The 26,071-nt window shown below is 39.9% G+C and overlaps 1 protein-coding gene across 2 annotated transcripts in view; it reads right to left on the reverse strand.

Annotated features, from left to right (window-relative positions):
• Window positions 1-221: 221 nt before the first annotated feature.
• Window positions 222-26,071, reverse strand: part of LOC134202537 (protein fem-1 homolog B-like) — a 50,935-nt gene continuing 25,085 nt past the window's right edge. The window contains exons 2-6 of one of the 2 annotated variants that reach the window (XM_062677544.1): window positions 13,335-14,074; window positions 1,028-1,723; window positions 860-962; window positions 653-788; window positions 222-472 (exon numbers count right to left, since the gene is read on the reverse strand). In XM_062677544.1, coding sequence (XP_062533528.1) covers window positions 315-472; window positions 653-788; window positions 860-962; window positions 1,028-1,723; window positions 13,335-14,074 — 1,833 coding nt within the window. In that variant the 3' untranslated portion in view covers window positions 222-314. Of the gene's footprint in view, window positions 473-652; window positions 795-859; window positions 963-1,027; window positions 1,724-13,334; window positions 14,075-26,071 lie in introns of both variants that reach the window. The other variant, XM_062677542.1, reaches the window with a different exon arrangement.

Below are 26,071 nucleotides of genomic sequence, written 5' to 3' on the forward strand. Positions count from 1 at the left end.
CTAATCAAAGGAAGGGTTTTAGAATAAATTGCTTTTTTGTTTCCTTCATTTGTGAACTAAATTAATGGTGGACACATTCTCCAAAGACGGGTAACGTCTGACATAAAAATGTCCTTTTGAGTATAATTTCTATTAATACGTACATACATATTATGTCACTTTCAGCTAATTTCAAAAGCCTCCTTTTTTAAAAATATTTTTCATCAAATAAAAATCAGAAATTATGACGTGACAATAAAGAATGTGTCTATTATAGTTTAATAAATTTCTTGTCAAGGTTATGTTTGGAAGACACGGTAAAAGGCTTAGAGAGTTTAAAATTTTTCCGAGCAATGCAGCTGCACGAATGTCTCCAACTGTCGAGGAATTGCTTCCTTGTACGCTACCCGATGCAACGCTATGCAACGGGCGGCCAAACATTTCAGATTGATTGCACGTGTTTCGTAGGCCTTGATGAATGTTGCTACAGAGCCTGTTGGAGAAAGTGAAACAGTGATATAAAAACATAAAAATAGTTGAATTATTGGTGGTTTGGAAAACTGCTATTCTTAAAAGTAACTATTTTTAAACAAGCGATTATAGATTATCCCCTAGTCAAATGTATTTTGCGAATTAGTTGCACGATTATATGTTAGGGTAAATCTGAACTTACTTTGAACGCAAACCTGTGATGCCTTCAGACCGTCGCTGTTGACCGCATCCAGGTGGATACCTGCATCGATGAACAGCTCGACCAAATCTTGCACGATAGTTTTCACGTCGCTTTCCGACATTCGAATGACGGCAGTCTGCAACTATGGAACAGATGAACGATTTATGTTTAAAAATCCACCATTGTTGCTTTTGTGAATGAAATTACCGTAGAACAAAGTGTATGCAAAGGAGTATTCCGATCAGCATCCATCACGGACAATGATGCACCGCACTTCAGTAACAGCTTCACAGTGTCAACACACGGAAATCTGTAACAGTAGAATCATGTTGTATGAATTCTTAAATAGACCTTGGGTTTCATCACCCAACTTACCTACAGATATCATCCGTGTGAAAATCGTCAACCGGAGTGACTCCGTTCACCGAAAGATGCAGCAGTGTCTGATCGTCTCTGAGCCTCACAGATAAATTATTTAACTTATAAACTAGTCTATATACGTCCCTGAGATTCTCCTCCGTAATATCTGCATTTTTCAGTTTTATCAACTTGGTTATGATGGTAATTAAATACAGTACCGTAACCACATTAAGTTCGTACTCTTCGGCTATCACTTCCAGCAGATCTTTTTCACCCGGATCGATCATTTTGTTTTTATTCTGCGCCAATTCATCGACGCACGCCGTCAATACATCGACCACGTTGCAAAATCGCAGAGGAACATTGATAGAGAGCATCTGTGAGAAAAGCTGCGCAAAGCGCAGTAAGTCCCGCTGAACCGAGAGTGAGTTTTGCTGTTTCAAATGCATCGCGTGAAGCCAGAGACTCTCGCAGCGGTCGAACCGACCATTATCGGCGCATACCGCTCCACGGAAGACAATCGAGTGGGCCACCTCGGGGCAGTGTCGACCCAGGATGCGTTCCCGTATGGTCAGCGATTCCATGTGCAGTGAGTTGTGGTTATACCGGATTGCCTGTAGGTCCTGCATGGTTTGGCATTCGATCCAGTGTTCATAGGCGGAGATGGAAGGCAGCAGTGGTTTGCGAATAACGTTGTCCGGATCTTCGTACCTAGAAAATATATTAAAAAGGAAAGCTGTATTTTCTAAATTAAAGCAATATTCAAACTTTTCGATTCCCAAAAATAATTTTTAAAAACTTGTCTTGAATTATAAAGCGAGTGGGAAAAAATGAATTTCAAAATTGATCGAGTTAATAATTACCAGTTTTCTCAAAAAGTTTTTGGAGAAAGTTCAAATCACTATTATTTTTCTGATAAATTCCTCAACCGCCTTCTAGGAAAGGGACAGAAGAAGAAAATTAGTTAGCATTGTATTGGTAAGTGCAGTAGGTGCAATATGAACATACGGGGTAATATGAGCCACCCTCAATTTGAGTTAATTGACAAGTTTTATCATAGAGGCGAGCTCCATGGCTGCAAGCCTGTCTAATAAAGACAAAAAAAAGTTGTATCATGTCAAAGTTATGAACTGCTCCTTGAATTCATACCATGTACCCAAATCAATACCATTCAAAAACAAAGAATTGGTGCGCAAATTGTTTTGTTTCTCATTTTTGTGATTTTTTTCAGCAGTGAGCACGCGGATAACAACAAAACACGACACAAATTGAGCCAACAACTCAGTTGAATTCAATTGATTTGCCAAAAGTTGAACATGTTCAACTTTCTTTTCGTTCAAGTGAATTGAATTAAGGTGTTTACACGTTCAGTTCGCGTTCGATTCTTGCTCAATTCACTTGCCTTGTCTAAACGAAGCATAAGGCCTGTCTCATTTGGAGAATTAAACTTAAAAGTGACAGCTCAAAAATTAGCAAATCTCCCTTTCATAAGAATGGCTGGTGCTATAGGGTATACTAGAAATCATATATATAATAGCCCTGTTTGTCTGTCCGGTGACTAGTCAACCAGACGCAGCACGCGGGGAAATTCCAACAGAAAATAAAATATTTGACACTTTATTTTTTTACTATCAGATGCAGAAAACAAAACCAGTGACAACCTTAAACAACCTAACACAGCATTTGATGAAAAAAATCACAGACAACAGACGTTGAAAATTTTGATTTTTTTTAAATGCAGAAAAGTATATATCACTCTTAAAAATTAAAAAAAAAAACGCTTGCCACGGGCGCTATTGCGTCCACAAATAAACTAGTAATAGAATAAGAGATCGGCGAAGACGCCATCTTGTTTCCAATCAAACCGTCATAAGCGGTTCCATTTCGACTTGTTTACTTTTTGCATCCATAAGAAGCAAGCAAAAAGTTCAAGTGCTACCAGTATCATTGTAACGATTTCATGCATTTTCATACGTTGGGGGCCGTCCAGAAACCACGTGGTCATATATGGGGGGAGGGGGGGGGGTTTGGAAAATGACCACGATAAGCCACATGGGGGGAGGGGGGTGTTGCTCTCGAACCACGTGGTTTTTTTACACGAAAATTTTTGGGTGAATAACAATAGCGTGTAAAAAATACAAATCATTAAAATTTAATGATTTAATCAATAAACGCAAAGCGCATCTTTGGGCCGATGTCCACTCAGCGTTGAAAAGGCGTAGGTGTGCATCGAGAAAAACCGGTAACGCAGCGTCAGTCGTAGCGCCGATGCATATCTGCGTTATTTTACCATTTTAGCCTTAGATCCTTTTTCCATAAAAAAATTAACGAAAAAACATGTTGCGATTCAGTCTCAATTCCCACAAACAAACACTTTTGCATCAGCGTACGCAGCTACAATTTTGAAAAATATTCATGTTTTTACAATAATCCAAGGAAAAAACTTCAAAAGAATTTCTTGTGGATATTCAGGAAAAATCAAGTAAAGAAATTTCATGTAAAAACTTTCACATTACTTTATACAATCCTATTAAAGTGCTGGCATTCAGAATGATTTTTGAACAATTCTCTCTGAATATTTTTGCTTGAAAATTTTGCTACAAATTGTTAATGAAAAAAAAAACAAAACATCTCCAGTGTAAATTTCGAAAAATTTTCTCTAAAACTCCGAAAAAAATTCCATGTGAATTCTGTCTGAAAATTCAAAACAGTCCCGTGAGAAATACATATAATTTTCGGTGGAAAAAAATGTTCATGTTTTCAATTTTTTTACATTCTAATGAATTTCTTCGACAAGTTCTTTCGAATCTTCACCAGAAATTCTTCTTCATTTCCAAAAAAAGTTTTTCGAACATTTTAAGGAGTACACTTCGACATGTTCAGTCTCAAGTTAGCCTTGCGAGCAAAGGCGTAGGATTGCCCATCAGTATTTTTTTATTCGAGGCATTATTTAGAATTTCCACGGAAGAGTCTATGGATTATCTTCAAAATTTCTTTTGGATTTTCAAAGAATAAATCTTTAGAATTCTCAAGGTTCATGTTTTTTTTTTCAATTTGCACCATAAATTCTTCCAAAATTTTATCGGCAATTCATTCTTCTTCGGGAAGTCATTTTGATTTCTTTGTAGGTTCAGCTAAACATTGCTTTAAATCTTTACCATGCAAAGATGCACAGGAAATGGTTTAATAATTTTAAGGAATTTTCACATCAGAAAATCTTCCAAATCTTGACTTAATTTTTTAAGGAATTCCTACTGGAAATGCTTCAAAAGTACAACCTTTACAAGTACTACAAAAATACATTTTTTTCGTTATATCCACTTGTTAAAACATAGGAATTTCCTCGGGAAATTCATTATTGGTGTTTCAGATGAACTTGTTTTCGATTTTCTACTGGAAAATCTTAGGAATTCCCATGGGAAATATTTTGGCATATTTCGAATAATTTCTTTTGGAAATTAAAAAAAACTGCTGTAAATGTCTAAGAATTTCTTTTGGAAAACGAAAAAACTTCCATTGGAAATTTTGAAGAATTTCCTTTGAAGATTCATTAAAGTTGCCAGGATTTTGAAAAAAAATCTTTAGAGATTCTGTAAAAAAGTAAGCTGGATTTTTTTTCTAATTTATACTGGAAATTCTTCGGAATTTGATGTTTATTGGAATTTTCCTCGTAAATATGCATTTCAGATCCTTCTACGGATTCTTATAGTTCTTCAAAATTTCTACCGAACGTTTTCGGAACTCTTCCACAGAATTTCAGAAAAGAATGTCGTTGAAATTCTAAAAAAATTTCCGTGGAGGCTCCGGAGAATTTCTTGTCAATATACCGAAGGGTTTCCCTTGCAACTCCAGAATAATTATTCTTGAAAATTGAGAAGATCTTGGAATTTAAAATTAATCCAAGCAATAAATATAGGCAATAATTTAGGCTTAAGAAGCCTAGTTTTTATGATATTGAATAATTAGGATAATTGATCGAAAATTTTAATAATGCACCTAAATGTTCTAAATGCACAAAATTCTAGTAGTGCGTATGAAAAAGGTTATGACATAGAGAAGCTTGCATTTAAAAAATCAACATGAAATTCTATATAAAAAGCTTTTTAAATTCATAAAAGGGTCTTTTAATTAAGGAGAGTCATGCGATATGAAAAAAAGTGGCAGTGTTCCAGAAAAAAAAACACTCCAATTCCTAAAACAATCTAAGTTAAAAAATTGTGTTATAATAACGATTAAAATTGAATTCCAAAACAAATCTCAATTCTTTCAGGATGGATGGGTCATATATGCCCAGCGTTTTAGATTGTTTATAAAATCACAAAAGAGAGCTAGGCCACCATTTTCTTAAGTAAAATTGTTCATCTAGATATTGGCTTGGCTGGCAGAAAAAAATATGGGAGCTTAAATTTGACTGACCCTGAAAACTCAGATATCCGAAACCTTAGGAAGATTACGATTCTAAGAGCATACAAATGAAGTTGAAATGTTTGAATCATTCTAAACACTCAGATAAGATGGGCCTCCTGAACGTTAAGCCAGTAATTAATATTCAGGAATACGAGATGCTCAAGGTACTCCAAAATGCTCTCAAGCTCAGTCCACGATACTGGTAGATATTTTGCAATGTTCTCATCGTCGGTATATACCCAATCCGATGAAAGAATCATATGATCCTAATTTCCATTAACATGAGATCCAAGAGACAAGGTGGCCAACATTATCTTGAGTCAACATCAAGTTGCAAACATTACAACTTCCATGACGTTTTGGTTATATTTAAGGTTATATAAAAGTCTGTAGTAGCTTGTATAAATAATAATTGAAGTCATATTAACCCAATATGGGGGGTCCCGTAGCGTAGTTGGCTACACGTTCGCCTTACAAGCGAATGGTCATGGGTTCGATTCCCAGCCCCTCCACCAAACCCTCGTCAGTCGCCGGATCCGCAGCCCATACGGTGGCGTTCTGGGGTACGCGCCTTACCGTCACGGCTGCCTGATGACGACTGACAACTTGTTCTTCTCGGAGGCATTCCTCCAACGTTACCCGGATAAATGGCAACCGAACAATGCAACGATCATTGGATAGACGACATGGACAAACGGACACAATGGACTCACGATCAGATGGACAGGCAACGACAACAACAATGATAATGGAAAATCTAAAAATAGATTCTGTGTGGATTCTGGCAGCAGAATGCCACAGTAGATCTCGGCACAGTAGCGGTTAAGTAACACAGAGTGCCTACCAAATAAAGAAAGGAATAAAAAAAAAATATTAACCCAATGGACCTACTGGGATATTATATCATACATTATTCATAAGTTGGTTAATTGGATAAATCAAATGATCCAAACTCCAAAATAATAATAGGTCTATAATACATTCATTTCTCTATGAGTCGCTTATAAAAGGACCACTGACTGAAGCATATTCGAGATGTGGAATAGAAGTTCCTTGGAAAATTATTCGAAAGAACCATCTGAGGGACCGAAAAAATATTTTTAGTATGGCATCATTGGCTTCCACGAGTCGATATCAAAATAAAATTTCAATGAAGAATTAGAAATTTTGAGAGATGAACCAGCTCTGGATTGAAAATCTCTTTAATAGAGAAAAAAATAGATATTTTCCATAATAAAATAGGAAATTGCCAATAAAAAAATCAGGGTATGAGTATTAAATAAATATAGAATTACTACAAATAATGCAAAATTTCAATAAACAGTTGAAAATTTTCCACAAAACAATAATAAATTAGCACTTGTAAAAACAAAAATTGTATTTTTTTCCATAAAAAAATTAAAATGTTCCAAGAAAAAAAAAACAAAATTTTCATGAATAAATCAATATTAGCAATAATTATTTATTTCTAATGTTGATTTATTTATGGAATGTTTGTATTTTTTCCGTGGAAGATTTTGATTTCTTTATGAAAAAATCTTCTTTTATATTTGCAATTTTTGGTTTTAAAAGTGTTAATTTATTTTTGTTTTGTGGAAAATTCTTAATTGTTTATGGAAAGTTTGCATTATTTGTAGAAAATTTAATATTTTTTTATTGCTCATACCATAATTTTTTTATTGGATGGCCCCTTGCCATTTTGACAGTTTTTCACTCCGCCGCACAGTGGTTCGCTCCAGAACAAAGGTTGGCCAAAACCTCAAAATGTCCCTAAAATAGGTTTTATCTGGGTGCTGCGGATAGAGCCACTTTTCTGCGCTCAAGCGAGTAGAGGGATATTTTGAAGTCACTCCCACAAACAAAATTATTTTGCAGTTACTTGGCTGTCAAACATTTCCCGCTCTTCGAATTTCTCTTTCCACGCTGCATGAGGGCGAACAAATGCGCGAGACTCTATATGACTTTACGATAGTTTACATAGTTTCATGCTCCAATCAGCTGCTGAATCTCAAGAAATTTCGTAACGAGTGCTTTTTAGTTGCATTCCTACTCATTTTACGCTCGAAATATAATGTGAGAATATTTGTAACAAAGAATACAAAACTCAATCTAAATTAATTTTTATTTTTTCCCCAAATAATAACAATATCTCTCAATATCAGATCAGAAACCACAATCTTCAATGTTTGGCTCCGGCACAATAGAAAATTTTGGCTTCAGTTTGACAACCAAATCGATTCTATCCGCACTAGGGATCCTATAATGAGAGATATGCGAAAGCGGCCATTGTAAGCCAATCGAGCATTGAGAACTGTCAAAACGTGAGCCAAATGAACGTTGTTATTGTTGCAGATTGAGACGAGGTTGAAAGGTATTGAGATAAATTTGGAGAAAAGTTTCATCGAATAAACATTTTGTTTTACTTTTGCGATTAGAAGTAATCTAGTTTATGTATCGTGTTTCGCCTATTTTTATTGCACTTTTATTTTAGTGATAATGCTTATTTAAACACTGTTAGTGGACAGACAAACATATTCCAAATTGTTATCAAATACAAAGTCATATACAAGCTTTAACATTTTGCGCTGCGGCAAGTGCTGGAAGCGTTTGCTAACAAAAGTAACAGCGTTGCTAAATCGTCTGGAAAAGTATTTGCATATCTCTCATTATAGGATCCCTAATCCGCACCACCCAGCTACCCAGCTTAACCGCTACTGTGCCGAGATCTACAGTGGTATTCTGCTTTGCAGAATCCAAACAGAATCTATTTTAAGATTTCCATTGCCATTATTGTTGTCGTTGCCCATCTCATCGTGAATCCAATTGTGTCTGGTGGCCCGATGCTGGGAATAAGCTGCGGAGGACGACGGAGGTCCTTCGTAGCTTAGTAGGGAAAAGCACCTGTCTAGCGTACTGGGGTCGTGGGATCAAAGCTGATTCGGATATGCGGCCCCCACCAAGGGGCTTTGTTCTTGCTCATTTTATGTTGGGGACCATATTTTTTTCGCACTGCTGTGTAAAACAAGTTGAAATGTATCATCAGAACAGGTTCCCCCGCAATTGGGCCTTTTTAAAAGTTTATCATAGGTTGTAGCCCCCCGAATCAGTTGATTATCGTAACAACTGCCGAAAACTCTCACGGTATGCTACCTATCGAGAGCGTATTTTTTTAACAAAGGTAATGGAAATCTGCAACCAGACTCCTGGGGAGGCGAACCCAGGTAGTGTGAGGATGGAATCACCACTCCCGACCCACTAAAACCAACTCCTCCCTCTCCAGTAATTCCCCCGGCCCGCAATTAAGTAATACTTCGGGGGATGACTATTGCGCCCCCTACATGACGTACACAAGTGCACGTATGCGCCTCGACTCTCCGACACTCCCCATGCATCACATTTGCAAAAGACACACTGGCACCACATGTGCCCCAACACGCTCCTGTCTATGTTGCTCGATTTACAGCAAGGGATCCTACGGGTAACCTGTAGGGGGTACCCCATGCTGCAATCTCACAACACAGACAGTCCTCATTCAGTATGGTGTTCACCCCCTCCTGCAACAGGGTGGCACCACTTGTCTTCCAAGCCGACCCTAGGTTGGTGGCTCTTATGCCGCTCCTACCTCAGCTACGAGGCAGACCCTTTCATGTCTCCTATTTGTGAAGTGCCGCAGAAGAATCAACCCCCCGACACTCCTGCCAGTCATAGCGTGACTTTCGTGTCCCCTACTTCTGAGGTGCCGCAGAGGTATTTGCCTCCGACACTCCTGCCAGGCCTAGCGAGACTTCACTCAATCCGTCCCTGGCAGCCGGATCACACTACTGCCTAAGCAGTCACTCTGACCACACGTACCATGCGAGTCTGACTTGTGTGCTCGCTCATACATTCAGTCCCTTTCGCTTGCACCACTTGTGCACCACTCTCTTGACATTCAGTCTCTCACTCAGTGGGGGTTGTAATACCCCCATCTCCCATTTATATCCACTCTGTGCACCTCCTGTGCATCGTTTGGGCGTGGAACACCCGGCACGTCACGCGTGCCTAACACTCACCTACCCGGGCTTTGATGCTGCCAATAGGTCTCGGACAGGTACTTTGCAGGCAGCACCCACCTATTGATATTTCGAAGCCCAGGTAGTCCTCAGTCAGTGTGGTGGTCTCCCCATCCTGCAACGAGGTGGCACCACTTACCTTTACATGTCTCTAATTTGTGAGGTACAGCAGAAGCATCAACTCCCCGACACTCCTGCCAGTCATAGCGAGACTTTCGTGTCCCCTACTTCTGAGGTGCCGCAGAGGTATCTGCCCCCCGACACACCTGCCAGGCCTCACCAGACATCAGTCATTCTAACACTACCGACCATGCGTACCATGCGAGTCTTACTTGTGTGCTTACCCATACACTCGGTCCCTCACTCTGTGGAGGTATTACGAGTAATACCCCCAACTTCCATTCGCATGCACCACATGTGCACCACCCACTGCCACCTGCTTGCCGCCGAAGCAGCCCTCACTCTGTGGAACCTCCAAAGGCCCCGTTAACGATCTGGCTAATTGTTTCACTCCCCAGGTCATTCATCTCATCGGCACGGGTCGCCTGACACTTTGGGATTCGGGGTTAGAGACGCCATATTGTCAGCTTTAGTGTTGTACTGAGCCTGACGATATGGCCGGATTTACACCGTTACGCACTACTTCCAAGTATCCATATCCCAACGTGTAACGAGAGTGTATACAGACATGATAAGTGAAAGATTTTCTTATTCTCCTTTGGATTCAAACCCTGCTCATAATTGAGCTCGAACTAGCAACCAAGTCGGTCGTGTTTTCGCGTGTGGTTATCGAGTGTTATTTTTCGGCGTGTGTTCGGATAACTAGTGTTCTGCCCCTCATTTTCGGCGCGTGTGTTTGCTTTCCTTCGGCGATCGGTGCTACGCCCTATCACCTGGTATCAGTGTGCTGGGCCCCGTAACGTCATTCGGCGGGGACGCCACCAGTTTGGTCTGGAAGGACGCGGTGTTTTCGGACGGTTGGACGCGCGAACTAAAAACCGGGATAAAATCTTTTCCCGTTGCCAGCTCCGTTCAAAAATTCGACGGAGCGCTAGTGGCGGCGGGCCACATCTGGTGATCCCGGAAATGGACCGATCATCCAGCGGCGACCGGAGATCCGGAAATCTGTGACGTCACAGGACGAGTGCGCGTTTCTCAAACATACTCGAACAGTTCGATGGAGACGCACGGTATTTTTCGCCTCAATACCGCTCGCATTCATTCATTCATTTATTTAGTTAACATCTAAACAGATAACACTGAATCAACAATTTGACGCCACAATACACGGTTCGAGGCCGCATCTCTCCATCCTCGGATACGCCCCACGCTCGCCAAGTCGTTCTGCACCTGGTCTGCCCATCTCGCTCGCTGCGCTCCACGCCGTCTCGTACCTGCCGGATCGGAAGCGAACACCATCTTTGCAGGGTTGCTGTCCAGCATTCTTGCAACATGTCCTGCCCATCGTACCCTTCCGGCTTTAGCTACCTTCTGGATACTGGGTTCGCCGTAGAGTTGGGCGAGCTCATGGTTCATTCTTCGCCGCCACACACCGTCTTCTTGCACACCGCCAAAGATGGTCCTAAGCACCCGTCTCTCGAATACTCCGAGTGCTTGCAAGTCCTCCTCGAGCATTGTCCATGTTTCATGTCCGTAAAGGACTACCGGTCTTATTAACGTCTTGTACATGACACATTTGGTGCGGTGGCGAATCTTTTTCGACCGCAGTTTCTTCTGGAGCCCGTAGTAGGCCCGACTTCCACAGATGATGCGCCTTCGTATTTCACGACTAACGTTGTTGTCAGCCGTTAGCAAGGATCCGAGGTAGACGAATTCCTCGACCACCTCGAAGGTATCCCCGTCTATCGTAACACTGCTTCCCAGGCGGGCCCTGTCGCGCTCGGTTCCGCCCACAAGCATGTACTTTGTCTTTGACGCATTCACCACCAGTCCAACTTTCGTTGCTTTACGTTTTAGGCGGGTGTACAGTTCTGCCATCTTTGCAAATGTTCGGCCGACAATGTCCATGTCATCCGCGAAACAAATAAATTGACTGGATCTGTTGAAAATCGTACCCCGGCTGTTACACCCGGCTCTCCGCATGACACCTTCTAGCGCAATGTTGAACAACAGGCACGAAAGTCCGTCGCCTTGTCTTAGTCCCCGGCGCGATTCGAACGAACTGGAGTGTTCGCCCGAAATCTTCACACAGTTTTGCACACCATCCACCGTTGCTTTGATCAGTCTGGTAAGCTTCCCAGGGAAGCTGTTCTCGTCCATAAAATACCGCTCGCATTCGTGCCGAAAATTTTGTTCTGCATTGTGCGGGTGAGTAAATTAATCAGAAAGTGTAAATTTGTTTCTTGTCCAGTCGTGATTCTCCAGTAAGCAGAGCGATCGGCCGGTCGTCGAAATTTAGTTTTGCTTTGTGCGGAAAGCAAAACGATCGTCCGGTCACCGAAATTTTGTTCTTTTGTGCATTAATCAGGTGGTGAAAATTTAGTTCGCATCCAGTTGTGTAGTGCGATCGATAATTACAATAATAAGCGTTCGTTCGATTGTTTTTGTTTTAAATCAAACTTCACTCCCTACTCCATATATCCAACATCCCGGGGATTACTCGTGGAAATGCAGATGACTCGTCGGCTTCTATCAAAGCAAGTATCACGTCAACATAAATAAAAGCTTTGCTATACGGTTATCAAGAACATTCTACAAACAATCGCAGAGAACGTAGAAGAAGAAGATTTAAAATGAAGCTTTCTACCTTTACAATAAAATATCTCTACTCGAGAACGCTATCTACACACTGTTCTGGTACGATATCCTAGAAAGGTTTGATGCGACTAGCCAGTTCCTGCAAAATCCTTCTACAGCCTTGAAAACAGCTTTCGACTCAATATTAAGTTTGATTGAATACGTAGAAGCAAAACGAGGAAAGTATGACGAATATGAAGCAACAGAAAATCAATGTCTGGAGCAAATAACTATCCTAATAACCGTTCAAGAACAAAGGACGTTCGACTTAACGTATCAGGTCAAAAAGAACATGCTGAGACTGCTACGGATACAACGCCTCAGGAAAAATTCAAGGTGTATGCCTTCTGTTGAATTTTGCAAAGCCAAAACCTACAAAAACAACCAATAGAAACATTTCTCGCTTAACTTTTCAAAAGGACCTAAGTAACATTTTTTCATGAATTAATTTGAATATTGCAATCAACAGACCAATATGAAAGCTTTTGATTGCAGTACCGAAATTAATTCATGAAAAAATGTTACTTAGGTCCTTTTGAAAAGTTAAGCAAGATTTCTTTATAAGTTCATAATGCAAAATAACATGCGATCTATTTTCCCCAATTCAGAAGTTGCCCTATGGATTTACTTGAGCTTAATGGTTTCTAATGCAAGTGGAGAAAGATCGTTTTCAAAAATGAAATTTGTAAAAAATAGATTGCGGACATCATTGACTTAACGAGAAGTTAGTCAACTTAACTTTTTTAAACATTGAGAACGAGGTTTTAAAGGAAATAAGTGTCGATTATATCATTGATTTATTCCAACAGAAAAAATGTCGCAGAAAGCCTTTTTGAGTAATTAGGTAGTGATGTATATTTAAAGACTGCTGTTTGAATTTTCATTAAATTTATTACCCAAACGAATCTACCTGGGCCCCAAACGGCTTCTAGGCCCCCTCTACCTTAAATCCGCCCCTGATCCTGTCCCATTGTTTTCTATCGAAAAAGGGCTAAATCAGGTCTCAGAAGTTATGATCAAAATACCATTTTTTTATAATGCACGAGAAAGGCATCACTACCGTTAGGTAAGATAACAATGATTTTTAAAATTTGTTATTAACTCACCTTAACTCCATCGCCGAAATCAAATAATGAAACGCTTTCACCAAGCTGTAATTGTCCTTATCATTCGCAAACGAAGCACCTATCAGTTCCAAAGCGTCAATCTGCTCTTCGCGGGTCAGCAGGCCCGATTTATTCACAAACAACTGTACCACAGGTTCCCGTGTCCTCTCCGAGGCACAAATCACAGCCGTCATTCCGTACTCATTCTTCTTGAGTACTGCACCGTAATCCAGTAGCACTGTACATACGTCCAGGTGGCCGCATTCTGCTGCATAATGCAGCGCAGTAGCCCCACAGTTGGCCTGTTCATTCAGCATTGCATCGTTCTCGAATAGGAACTCCACCACTTCGGCATGACCCTTGTACGCGGTGATCATCAAGCAAGTATTGTTATAAATGTTAGGCAAATTTATGTCCGCATTGTGGTCCACCAGATACCGGATGACATCCAACCGTCCATCGAAGCAGGCCGCCCTTACTGGAGTGGACAGATTTTTCGTGTGGTGATTCACATCTGCTCCATGTTCGATAAGCAGTTTGACAATGTTCAGGTGCCCTGCCCCAGAGGCAACCCACAGCGCCGAAGCACCTTCGATCAAATGGCCATCGAACTTAACACGGCCCTCTTTTTCCATGTTGGGTTTCACCTGGGTCAGAAGGATGTGGACCACATCGTAGTGGCCATTAAGGGCAGCCACAATCAGCGGAGTGTACAGTTGGCTCTCTTCCTCGGAAATTTCCTAAAATGAAACATAAAAGGTACACGTATTAGTCATCACTTGGGACGGGGTGAAGATAAAAATTCCTAAGTATTAGCAAGCTCAAAAATGTAAAATAAAACATGAGACGGATACGATTTTGTTTTAAAACTGGGATGAGTAATATGCGTGAGAATGGAAATCGCGTGGGGTGCGACCGACTCAAGTGCATCTTGAAGCCGTTTCGGCTGGGATACGTGGCCAATCGCGGAGACGGCGAAAATTATTATACTAGGAGAGCGAGAGTGTCATCGGACTCGAATGATGATGACAAATACGCAATAATACCAGAGTCAAGGAAAGATGGAATATTTGTAATTCCTACGGACATTAGCTTCGAAACAAATGTGCTGCATGTCGTAAAGCACTGGACCGGTAGTTAAAATCAGTTTTTACGACAAGTCTCACCAAGTTTGACATAAACGTTGTTATTGTCGTTTAGCATAACGCTGTTTGGCCTTAAAAAAGTTTACCATATTTTATATTATGATGGAACAATAATTGCAATTCATTTCATTATTATTATAGCCCAACAAAAATACAAGAGCAACGGTGCACCCAATTTAAAAGCACGCCTGCACCAGCATGTGTTTCAATTTTTTGCACAATTCGGTTGTAATACGCAGTAAAAGTTTGACTATTTATTTAAAGCGCCATAATTAGCCCACTGCTTCCTCGTTTCGGATCGATTTTGTTTTTGTTTCACTACCGGGGTAGTGAATACCAGTTTGAGAATCGCAGCGCAATCCGCAGTACTGTCACCATCAGCAGACAGAAGGTCGATTGCCTACATTTAAAAGTGGGACACAAACAGAGAGATTTCTGAGTTATTGACCGCATTGCTCACGACATTTGATATCCCAAATACTTATAATCGTAATAATATTAATGACATACATTTCATTATTGACTATTTTGCTCACAATCTCCGCTATGCAGCTAACAATTAGAGTTCCTCTTTTAAATTTTCTGATTTTCCTAAATCAAACCAGAAAATAGGGAATTAAACGATATTCATTTGATAATAATTTGTGATTATTAAAGCACAAAAAGATAGATAAATAAAGTAGGCAAGAAGATCTCATCTGATTCTGTCTCATGTTCTGAGTGTCCTGATAATACTGATTACAGCGCTCCCTTATTAAGCGCATGTGAAAAGTAAATCTACAGAGCTAAAGAAATACTTAAGAGCTTTCACTCAACGAAAACGCATCTAGATTAATCGCTCCAATAATTAGTGATCGATTTTCATACGGGTTGCGAGTCATGATCAAACTTCTCTAAGGACATCTCTGAAACGTGCAGTGCAACATTGTAGCCTGAATTTGTCTTTGGTATCTTTCGCGCCAGGAGCAGCAATGTTGCCTGATGAGTAGTTACGTAAATAGTTCCAGAAAGTTACGAAATTGTTTATATTCGATTACTAATTATTGGAGCGATTAATTAATATGCGGTTTTCTTGAAGTTAAATGTCTTTTTCTTTTAACTATGTAGATTTTCTTATCACCTGTACTGAATAGGAAAACGCTGTAATCAGCAAAATCAGCTATCAGCTAAATCAGTAATTATCCAAATCTGCTCAAACTTTCAGAGGACACTGAGAACATGAGACAGAATCAGATGGGCGTTTTTTGAACCACCCTAATGTACAAACAAAGTAAGGGGCCGTCCAGAAACCACGTGGTCATACATGGGGGAGGGGGTTTGGGAAATGACCACGATAAGCTACAGGGGAGGAGGGGGGGCGTTGCTCTCGAACCACGTGGTTTTTTTTTTAACCGAAAAACTTTTGGTGAATAACAATAGCGGTGTATAAAATACAAATCATTAAAATTGTATGATTAAATCATTAAACGTAAAGCGCATCTAAGGGCCGATGCCCACGTAGCGTCTTTTCAACTCAGCGGTCGCAACGCCGATGCATATCTGCATTATTTGACCATCTTAGCCTAAGATCCTATATCCATACATAAATAAACGAAAAAACAGGTTGCGATTCAGTCTCAATTTCCACAAAAATAAAATTGGATAGGAAAAATGGAAAAATATTTAAAAAAATCCGCCGCAGATGGTTTTTGGCATCACGCCGCCGACACTTTTTCATCAGCGAACTGCAGCTACAATTTTGAAAAATGTTCATGTTATTACAATAATCCAAGAAAAATCTTAAGAAGAAAAAATCAAAAGAATTTCTTGTGGATATTCATGAAAAAATCAAGTAAAGAAATTTTCTGTAAAAACTTTGACATTACTTAATACAATCCTGATAAAGTGCTGGCATTTTTTTTGAACAATTCTCTCTGAAAAATTTTGCTTTGAAATTTTACTACAAATTGATTATTGAAAAAAAAACATCTCCAGTGTTAATTCCGAAAAATTTTCCTTAAAACTCCGAAAAAAATTCCATGTGAATTCTGTCTGAAAATTAAAAACAATCCCGTGGGAAATACATATAATTTTCGGTGGAAAAGCATTCTAATGAATTTCTTCGACAAGTTCTTCCGAATCTTCACCAGAAATTCTTCTTCATTTACAAAAGAAGTTTTTCGAACATTTCAAGGAGTGTACTTCAAAATGTTCAGTCTCCAGTTAGTCTTGCGAGCAAAGGCGTAGGATTGCCAATCCGGAGATGACAAGTTCGATTCTCGTTCCTGTCTAGGATGTTTTCGGGTGGGAAACATTCTCGACACCCTAGGAATAGTGTATCCATCGTATCTTGTGTAGCAAGATATATAATCGTGCAATGGCTGGCATACAAAAGCTTCCAATTAATAACTGAGTAAATGCTAATAGAATATACTAAGTTGAAAATCAGACCAACTTCCAGTTGGAATATGGAGTCAATGCCACATGAAACACTTTGATATTTCCGTTGATTTTTTTTTTCAATTTTGGAATTTTGAAATGAAAATTTTTCGGAATACTTTTTTACGCTCTGTGTGAGTTCTATCACATTTTTTTAAATTTTCCAAGTATTTTTTTATTCGAAGCATTATTTAGAATTTCCACGGAAGAGTCTATGGATTATCTTCAAAAATTCTTTGGATTTTCAATGAATAAGTCTTTAGAATTCTCAAGGTTCATGTTTTTTTAATTTGAACCAGAAATCATTTCAAAATTTCATCGGGAATTCAATCTTCTACGAGATGTCATTTTGATTTCTTTGTAGGTTCAGCTAAACATTGCTTTAAATCTTTACCATGCAAAGATGCACAGGAAATGATTTGTAAGGTTTAAGGAATTTTCACATCAGAAAATCTTTAAAATTTAGATTTAATTTTTTTAAGGAATTCCTACTGGAAATGCTTCAAAAGTACAACCTTCACAAGTACTACAAAAGTACAATTTTTTCGTTATTTCCACTTGTAAAGACATCGAAATTTCCTCGGGAAATTCATTATTGGTGATTCAGATGAACTTTTTTCGATTTTCTACTGGAAAATCTTAGGAATTTCCATCGGAAATATTTTGGCATGTTCCGAATAATTTCTTTTGGAAATTAAAAAAAAACTGCTGGAAATTTCTAAGAATTTCTTTTAGAAAACCAAACAAAAAACATTGGAAATTTCAGCATCATTAAAGTTGCCCAGGATTTTGAAAAAATCTTTAGAGATTCTGTAAAAAAAGTAAGCTGGATTTTTTTCTATTTTATACTGGAAATTCTTCGGAATTTGATGTTTATTGGAATTTTCATCGTAAATATGCATTTCGGATCCTTCTACGGATTCTTCTAGTTCTTCAAAATTTCTACCGAACATTTTTCAGAACTCTTAGGAAAAATAGGAAATTGCCAATAAAGAACAATAATACACACAACAATTATAAATTAGCACTTGTAAAAGCAAAATTGCAATTATGAAATAAGAATTTTCCATAAACAAATCAACGAAAAAATATAAAAGTTTCATGAATAAATCAATATTAGCAATAAACAATTTTAAAAAATAATTTTATAATTATTTATTTCTAATAATGATGATTCTGAAAACAATACTGAAATTTCTACAGGAATGCTACTCAAAAGAAACCAGTAGGAGGTTTTATTTGCATCTCTAAGATTACATATTAACTTTGAGATTCTCTGATAAACTTTCCGTTCTAGGAGTTCAGTTCAGATGCTTCGCTGAGGTTAATATCTTAAGAATTTCCAGTAGCTATGGAAGGTCCCAAATACTCTAAGGAATCTATAGGGATATTCAGTGATGAACTTTATAGTTATTAAAAAAACACTAATAAAACAATTTAAAAAAATTAATATATAGGGATATTTTGGAAAATCTCTAAACCATTATGAATTTTACTCAAAATTTTTATAAGATATTCGCGAGTCCACATTTTTTTGTATCCTCCTGATGCATTGAAGGTGTGCGAGTTCTAGATATCCTAATACCTGATACACATTACAACATGATAACATAATCAAAATTTTCGACTTCATGAAAATTTATAATTTCCATGCTGGGTTTAGTTTAATCTTGAATCAATTGAAATTGTCCATCTTCAAAATTGATCGGATTAACCACATGTTTTAGTTACATAAGATTTTTTCAATTTTGACGTAAACTACGTCTAAGGGGAAGACTCGGATACAGGGTGACAAATGAAAATTTCCAAATTCGAGACCGTCACGAAATCATGTAAGATTTTGAACTTTAATAGCGCCTTTATCTTCCGATGGATTTTTGAGATTTATATATCAATCGACTCGGAAATTCTCTACCAATTTGTCAATTATATTGAAACTTTGGGTTATGAACGTTAAAATAGGGTATCGGATCATTTTGGCAGCACCCTCTTTTCTTGTCCGCAAGAGTCTCGTTTCGGCCATCGTCGTTCAGTGTGGTTGGCTTTTGGACTCTGCTTTTTGTGCGGTGTTTCGCACAAAAAGTAGAACAATGGAGCCGGACCAGTAGTGATCGCGGTCGAAGCAAATGTAACAAAAATGCGTAATGTAGTGCATGGTGTAAAAAAAGTGATACAGTTAGAGGCATGTTTGTGCAGGCATGAGACGATCAATTGTTATCAATGCCAATGCCCTTGCTAGTAATGCAATTGGCGCTTTGATGTTGCATGAAGAAGAAAAAGAAGAAGCAGAAAGATGATAATCGAAAAAATCTCCACGGGGAACCATACGAAGAAGTTTTTAAAAATCTTCCCGAAAATTCTAGAAGCTATTAAATTTGAAACGGTAAGCAGTATGGGGTTGAACTTTTCTTCTACTGTATGATAAATATAATATTACCATTAAAAATTTTATTTTGTGATATTTCACTTAATACACAGTATAAGAAAAGTCCAACCCCGTACAAACATGTTTATATTAAAAACGACTTTGGAAAAATGTTGAGCATTTTTTTTGCAAACTGAAAACTAATAACGCATATTACGTTGTATTTATTAAAAATTATGTCATCCGCAAAGTCTAGGGAGAGGGTAATCTTCTTTTTCTTCTACTGAATCGAGCGGCGTGAAAATTTGAATGCAGAGGTTTTTAGGGCCGGGGAAGGTTCGAGACCCCTCTTCTCTTTGAAACCTGGCTCCTATACAAATGAAACACCAATTTCATCATAACTCGAGATCAAGCAAATGGAACTAAATCTGGCGTGTGGAGGTTTTGGAAGGTTCGCAACGCCTCCCCCTTCTGGAAAGAGGGGCTCTCATACAAATGAACCAAAAATTTCTGCATAACTCGAGAACTAATCAGAGAAAAAATCAATTCTAGGCGAAACAAAGTTCGTCGGGTCTGCTAGTCTATATAATAAAAATGAAATAGATAAAAAAATAAAACAATCCGAAGGAGGGGGGGAGAGATATTTTTAAAAAATATTTATATCGGCCTGATAATATTTCGTCCAATTAAATGCGCGCCTGAATCAGAAGGATTTAACTTTGATTCAGGAAATGTGAATGCACTTAAGATATTTTTATAATACGTGGAGGCAATCATGCGGTACTTATTGTACACGACAAAAGCTTCGGAACGCATACGTTCTTGAAACCGGCTATATGAGTTACAATAGAGCTATCACCTTCTTGCTCCCTGATTCAAAAGTCTTGCAATAATATTAATAAAATGGTTGCACGAATATTTTATCCATAGTGACACTCAGTGTTGGTAGAATCATACTCAAATCTAAATCATCGCGGTTTCATGCACGAGCTAACTCGCCTGCGATTCTGTAGGAGCATCGCGCTTGAGTTTCTCGGCCAGAATCGCATCGCTTCGCTCACTCACCGATAAATGATTATGTTCTAAAAAGCGTCAAAACGCAATCGAGGCGTATGTTTTGTTTATATGTGCAATTATTAGTCATTGTTTTAGACGAAAAACAGTTAATTCGATGCATTCAACAATAAAGAACACGTAAATATCATGCAACATGCAAATTGCGATTCGAATCATGAGCAAATCTCTGGGCCATGATTCTAATGGGATTTGACTCACGCATAGTTTGAATCGCCGATGAGATTTGAGATTTTGAGATTTTACCAACACTGCCAGACAGTGGGAGTTAGATTGTAATAACACACACACCCTCCTTTCCCCTCCGCAAAGTTTACTACTCGCGCGCATCACAACCAAATTAATTGGGTTTTGGTACATGATTGACATTTTATGATTTCTAGTGATGCTCGAACAACAAGATATGCGTATGATTGGAATGTTTCAGAATAATAAATGTTGCAAACGGAAAAGAGGATGGTCCCCTAGGGATTCTTCTACTGAAATATTTCATCAAATGCTTCAAAACCCAAATGTAGGCAATTCGGATCGAAGAAAGGCATCATTACCACTGAGGAATAAATTTGGGTTTTCATAGTAATTTTTTAAACCAATTTTCGTATCCAACAATTTTTATATCTTAGGATACGCTAGTTTTGTTCGAAACCAATGACATTAGTAATCAAATGCATGATGGCACTACAATCCTCAATGAACAAAACTGCCTTACGTAGTTTACGTTGGGCGGTTGTGTCTTGTACATAACCCTTCTGATTTTTGTATTTAAAAAAAACCACGTGGTCAATGGGGGGGGGGGAGGGGGGGGCTGCCAAATGACCACGATAAGCCACATGGGGGGAGGGGGGGTTGAAAATCTTCAAAAATATGACCACGTGGTTTCTGGATGGCCCCTAACTTTAGTGACGAAAATACGTGCCGTAAACTATAAACCGGAATATGTTGCAATGATAATCAAAAATACTAAAAGCTTACTTTAATCGTAGTTCAAACAAGATTAATTCATCGCATTTCAAGTAATGAAATGACCGCATGAATTATTTAGATATAGGTATGTATCATCATAACTCAAACGCCACAGCCAAAATGCGATTTTATCCGTTGAAGCAAGTCAAGAAACGCATGTTACAAATGTTTAGAGTAATCGAGATCAGCTGGCATTTATCACTCATTGCCAGACGAATTTTAATGAACATTAGGTATATGCCCACTATTTTTAGAATCTCTTTTCTTAAAATAGATCCATCTGGATCTTTGTCGTGGAGAAAGAGATCATTCAAGTGTGCACGTTTCTTCGATTCGCAGAAATAGGCCCTTCAATACACTGCGTAACTCCACGGGCAATTATTTTCCTGGTCGGACTTATCGTCATTTAACTTCGAAGACGATAATGTACAGTTTTTCACCCTTTGATCGATCATGAAAATGTTCAATGGATGTAGTCTTTGTGTTGCTATATTACGCATTTGCCTTCGAAGAAAATAGTGATTTCCACACCATACTCACAAGCGCACGAGTGTGAAAGTCATGCCCCGGATGTAATTTTTCGCCGTAGCAAAAACGCGAAATAAACATCCGGGAAAGGGTTTCTATACTTTGCAGTATTATGATTGTGAGCTGGGTGTTAAATAGGAATATAGTCACAGAAGTCAACCGCCAGACACTTAATTACCGTACTGCGCTGTATTGTCATTATTAATGGACTTTGATCGCAGTCCGGCTGGTTTCTACGTTTTCCACGATTCGTGGGTGAATCTACATTACGGACAAGGAAAAGCGTTTCTTTATTGAGAACAAAATAAAGCGAAGTATTCGATTCTGCGTAATACTTTGCTTGTAGAAATAAAATTGAAATGACTCAACTCTTAGTAGTGGTACCTACGTGGGTATTAGATGTGTTTAAAGTCTTGCATACTTAGAATTTGAATTCACGTTAGCTCTGACGGCAACGCAAAAACAAGGTGAGCATTGTTTAATTCTGTGAAATCGTGTCTAGCAAGAAACCCTCAAGCTTTAGGAGCAAGTACTAATTTGTAATGTTACAATCATTGGAAGTAGGCAATAGAAATAATTCTTCGCTAAATTTTAACATCTTATTATTCTAGTTTTTGTCCTACACGAAAACCGAAACCAAACTATTGAATCGAGAAAGGCATCATCACCACTAGGTTTATTAATCTGGGTTTTTAGTGTCTAATCAACTCTCTTGAGAATTCAATCTTTGTTTTTTTTTCACTTACGCTCCAATATCTCTACCATGCCCACGTAACGTCTTTTCAAAGCTGCGTGCACACGGCACATTTGAGCCGCCTTTTCGCAGGAATAGTCCACATGGGTGTTGAAGTTCAACCGGTCGTCGATCATCACTCCTAGATGCCTCAAAGCTCTCGGCCAGAGTGTAAAATAATCGTTTTGAAGTCCACCTTTCTTCACTTGTCAACTCACTTCCAGACACATTCCAAGTCGGCTCTGGACTGTCAATATTCAATTGAATATTAGTCATTGTTATTTATGCACATTCTACAAATTGATGAATTATCTGAAATCTGAACGCGTTTTAAAAGAGTTAAGTAATTTATCACATAGAACTGAATCCAATTTTCATCCGCGAGGCACTTTCGACGGTAAACATCAATGCGAACAATGCTAATTATGTTTTTTTCTGCACATAGTAGGCACACTCAGTGCCAGTCTAATGAATTAGTTGGTGAAGTAGTCGTCTGACTATGTCATTCTATGTTTTGAATAATCATGCGATGTTTGGCAAAATTCGGACCGAAGTTGCTTCATGAAGATGAATATTTTAAGCTCTTAAGCCAGCATCACTTCTGTTTTGTGGTAAGCAAGCTGCTCCATTCATCCAGTTTTCAACTGCGTCGGTCGTTTCCGCCACCAGCATTTCTACTTCTTCCAACGACTCTCCGGTTATCGTAAGGACGACATCGTCCGCAAATCCGAAGATCTTCACGCCTTTGGGCAACTTCAGTTTTAGAACTCCGTTGTACATAATGTTCCACAGCGTTGGGCCTAGTATGTAATCTTGCGCCGTAACCCTAATCGACATCTGCCCCGAATTCGTTTCGTAAACCAGAATCCGGTTCTGGAAGTAATTGTTAAGGCTTCTACACAAGAAGTCAGGCACCCGCATACCGTGCAGCGCTGCGGCGATGGCCTCCCAGGTGGCACTGTTAAAAGCGTTTTTGACGTCAATCGTTACTACAACGCAGAATCGATTGCCGAGCCTCTTTTTTCCGCTCTCTCTGAAACTTCGATGATCGTCCTGATTGCCTCCACCGTCGATCTGCCTTTTCGGAATCCGAACTGCTTTTCCGATAAGCCGGTCTCGCCCTCCGTGAACTGCGTCAGCCGATTAATGATAATCCTTTCCAGAAGCTTCCCCACTGTATCCAGCAGGCATATGGGCCTATAGGATGCTGGATTCCCCGGCGGTTTCCCTGGTTTCGGCAGCAGCACTAGTTTCTGGATCTTCTACATATCCGGAAAGTTACCATCTGCTAGGCATCTCTGCAGCACCATCCTGAACAAATCTGGAAACGCCAGTATCGCAGTTTTTCAGAACCACGTTTGGAATTCCATCCGGACCCGGAGTTTTCTACATCTTCAGGCCATTCGCCACTGATGACAGCTCGTCGTTGGAGACTTGAATATCTGCAATGGCTACTCCGTCTTCATCTGCGTACTGTGTAGGCGGCCACATCGTAGAATCATGCTGCAGGAAGAGACCGTCAACGATGATCTACAGCTTGTCCGGACACATTTCCGCTGGCGTCGCTGGACCCCTGATCCTCGCTGTTACGACCCGATAAGCGTTTTCCCAAGGATCAGCGCCAGCTTCCCGGCAGAACTCTTCGAAGCAGTTGGATTGGCTGACTTTAATCTCCCGTTTGAAGGCCGATCTATCTTTACGGAAGATTATCTTACGCTTTTCTCTGATTGTTTCTGACCTTGCTCTCTGAAAACGTCTTCTGGCTCTGAGGCACGCAGCATGGAAACTAGCAAGAGTTTCGTTCTTGGCATCGTCGCATCGCATGCCCTCGCAAGAGTTTCTGTCAGCTCATTTGCATCGAGATTTGTAGCATCGCTGTCTGCTCGAACTGCTTCGATAAAAAGATCCTTGTCGAAGTTCTTCGCCTTCCATTTTCGCCCAGTATTCCTAATCTCTCGCCGTACCGTCGGCATTCGTGTTCCAACACTATACCGGATCGCCCAGCTTTGCCAACGACTCCAGCAAACTGTAACCTCTGGGGTTAGTCAGTCTGCTTCTCCACTCCACTGCCCAAACGTTGAAGTCGCATCTGATGATTACAAGTTTTCGGCCGATCAGCTTCTCCGTGAGTGAGTCCAGCATCCGATTATACTGCTCCAAAGTCCATTTTGGGGGTGCGTAGCAGCTAAACACGAAGATCCCGTTTATTTTGGAGATAACGAAACCTCGGCTTGAGCTGTCTACCACTTCTTGAATAGGGAGGATAGCCGCATTCCCAGATGAATCCGCCACCTAGTTGCCGTTGTCAGAAGGGTTCCGATACGGTTCAGCAATAATTGCCACGTTACACGTTGCGTCTGTTGTCGACTGCCACAACAGTTGCTGTGTCGCAATGATTGAGATTTAACTTGATAATCTCCATTATTCTCATTGGGCCCTCCTTAGCCGTGCCGTAAGACGCGCGGCTACAAAGCAAGACCATGCTGAGGATGGCTTGGTTAGATTCCCGGTGCCGGTCTAGGCAATTTTTGGATTGGAAATTGTCTCAACTTCCCTGGGCATAAAAGTATCATCGTGCCAGCCTCATGATATACGAATGCAAAAATGATAACCTAGGTTAGAAACCTCGCAGTTAATAACTGTGGAAGTGCTTAATGAACACTAAGCTGCGAGGCGGCTCTGTCTCAGTATGGGATGTAATGCCAATAATGGCCATGCATTTAAAGCATCGCTCCATCTGTTTGGTGAGTCGTGGGGCGAATCTCAACGGGTATATCCTACTTTTAGCTTGCGCGCCTCCACCATGTTGTTGGCAGCCTCTGTTGGTAGTCGTGTCGCTGCTACTTGTGTGCCACCGTACGCTCTCCTCAGTCGAATCGTCATTTGCACTTCCCCCAGCTTGCATTGTGAGGCCAGTGCATCCCTCAGTTCGTCTTCCGTCGTGATCTCGTCCAGGTCTCTACACTCGACCACTGCTTCCTGCGTTAGAGCTCTTACGTTACCGTTACTTCCCAGTGAATTAGCAATGAGCTCCCGGAAGGCCGAGCTCTTGATCGTGGGATCCTTCTTCAGCTCGAACAGCAACTCCCCCTTCCGGGTACGCCTAGCTCGCACCCCTTTCTCACCCAAGTCTTTTAGCTCCGGGTCCTCTCTTACCTTCTTCAGGATCGCTGCGTACATTTTATCGCTCGCTTTTACGATCAGAGCCTCACCTTTAACTCTCTCCCGAGGAGAACGACGTTTTTCTTTTTCTTTTGTTCCTTCCTGTTTTCACATTCTCCTCCTCTTCTCCCGCTGGCTTTCCACGGTCTGTAAGTCACCATCCTTGACGCGTTTCTTCAGCATGCTGGCAAAGTCGAGTCCCTTCCTCGCTTTTCCGTGCAATTGATTCGGGGACTTTTAGGTGCCTGCTGTGTCTCAACTGCTGTATGCTCCGCAGCTCCTTTCAGTACCATTTCAGCTGCGTCGGCTCTCTTTTTCGGCGCGATCTATTCGTGTTCAACTGCTTTAA

This window comes from Armigeres subalbatus, unplaced genomic scaffold (assembly GCF_024139115.2).
Source record: "Armigeres subalbatus isolate Guangzhou_Male unplaced genomic scaffold, GZ_Asu_2 Contig1259, whole genome shotgun sequence".
NCBI classification, from domain to species: Eukaryota; Metazoa; Arthropoda; class Insecta; order Diptera; family Culicidae; genus Armigeres; species Armigeres subalbatus.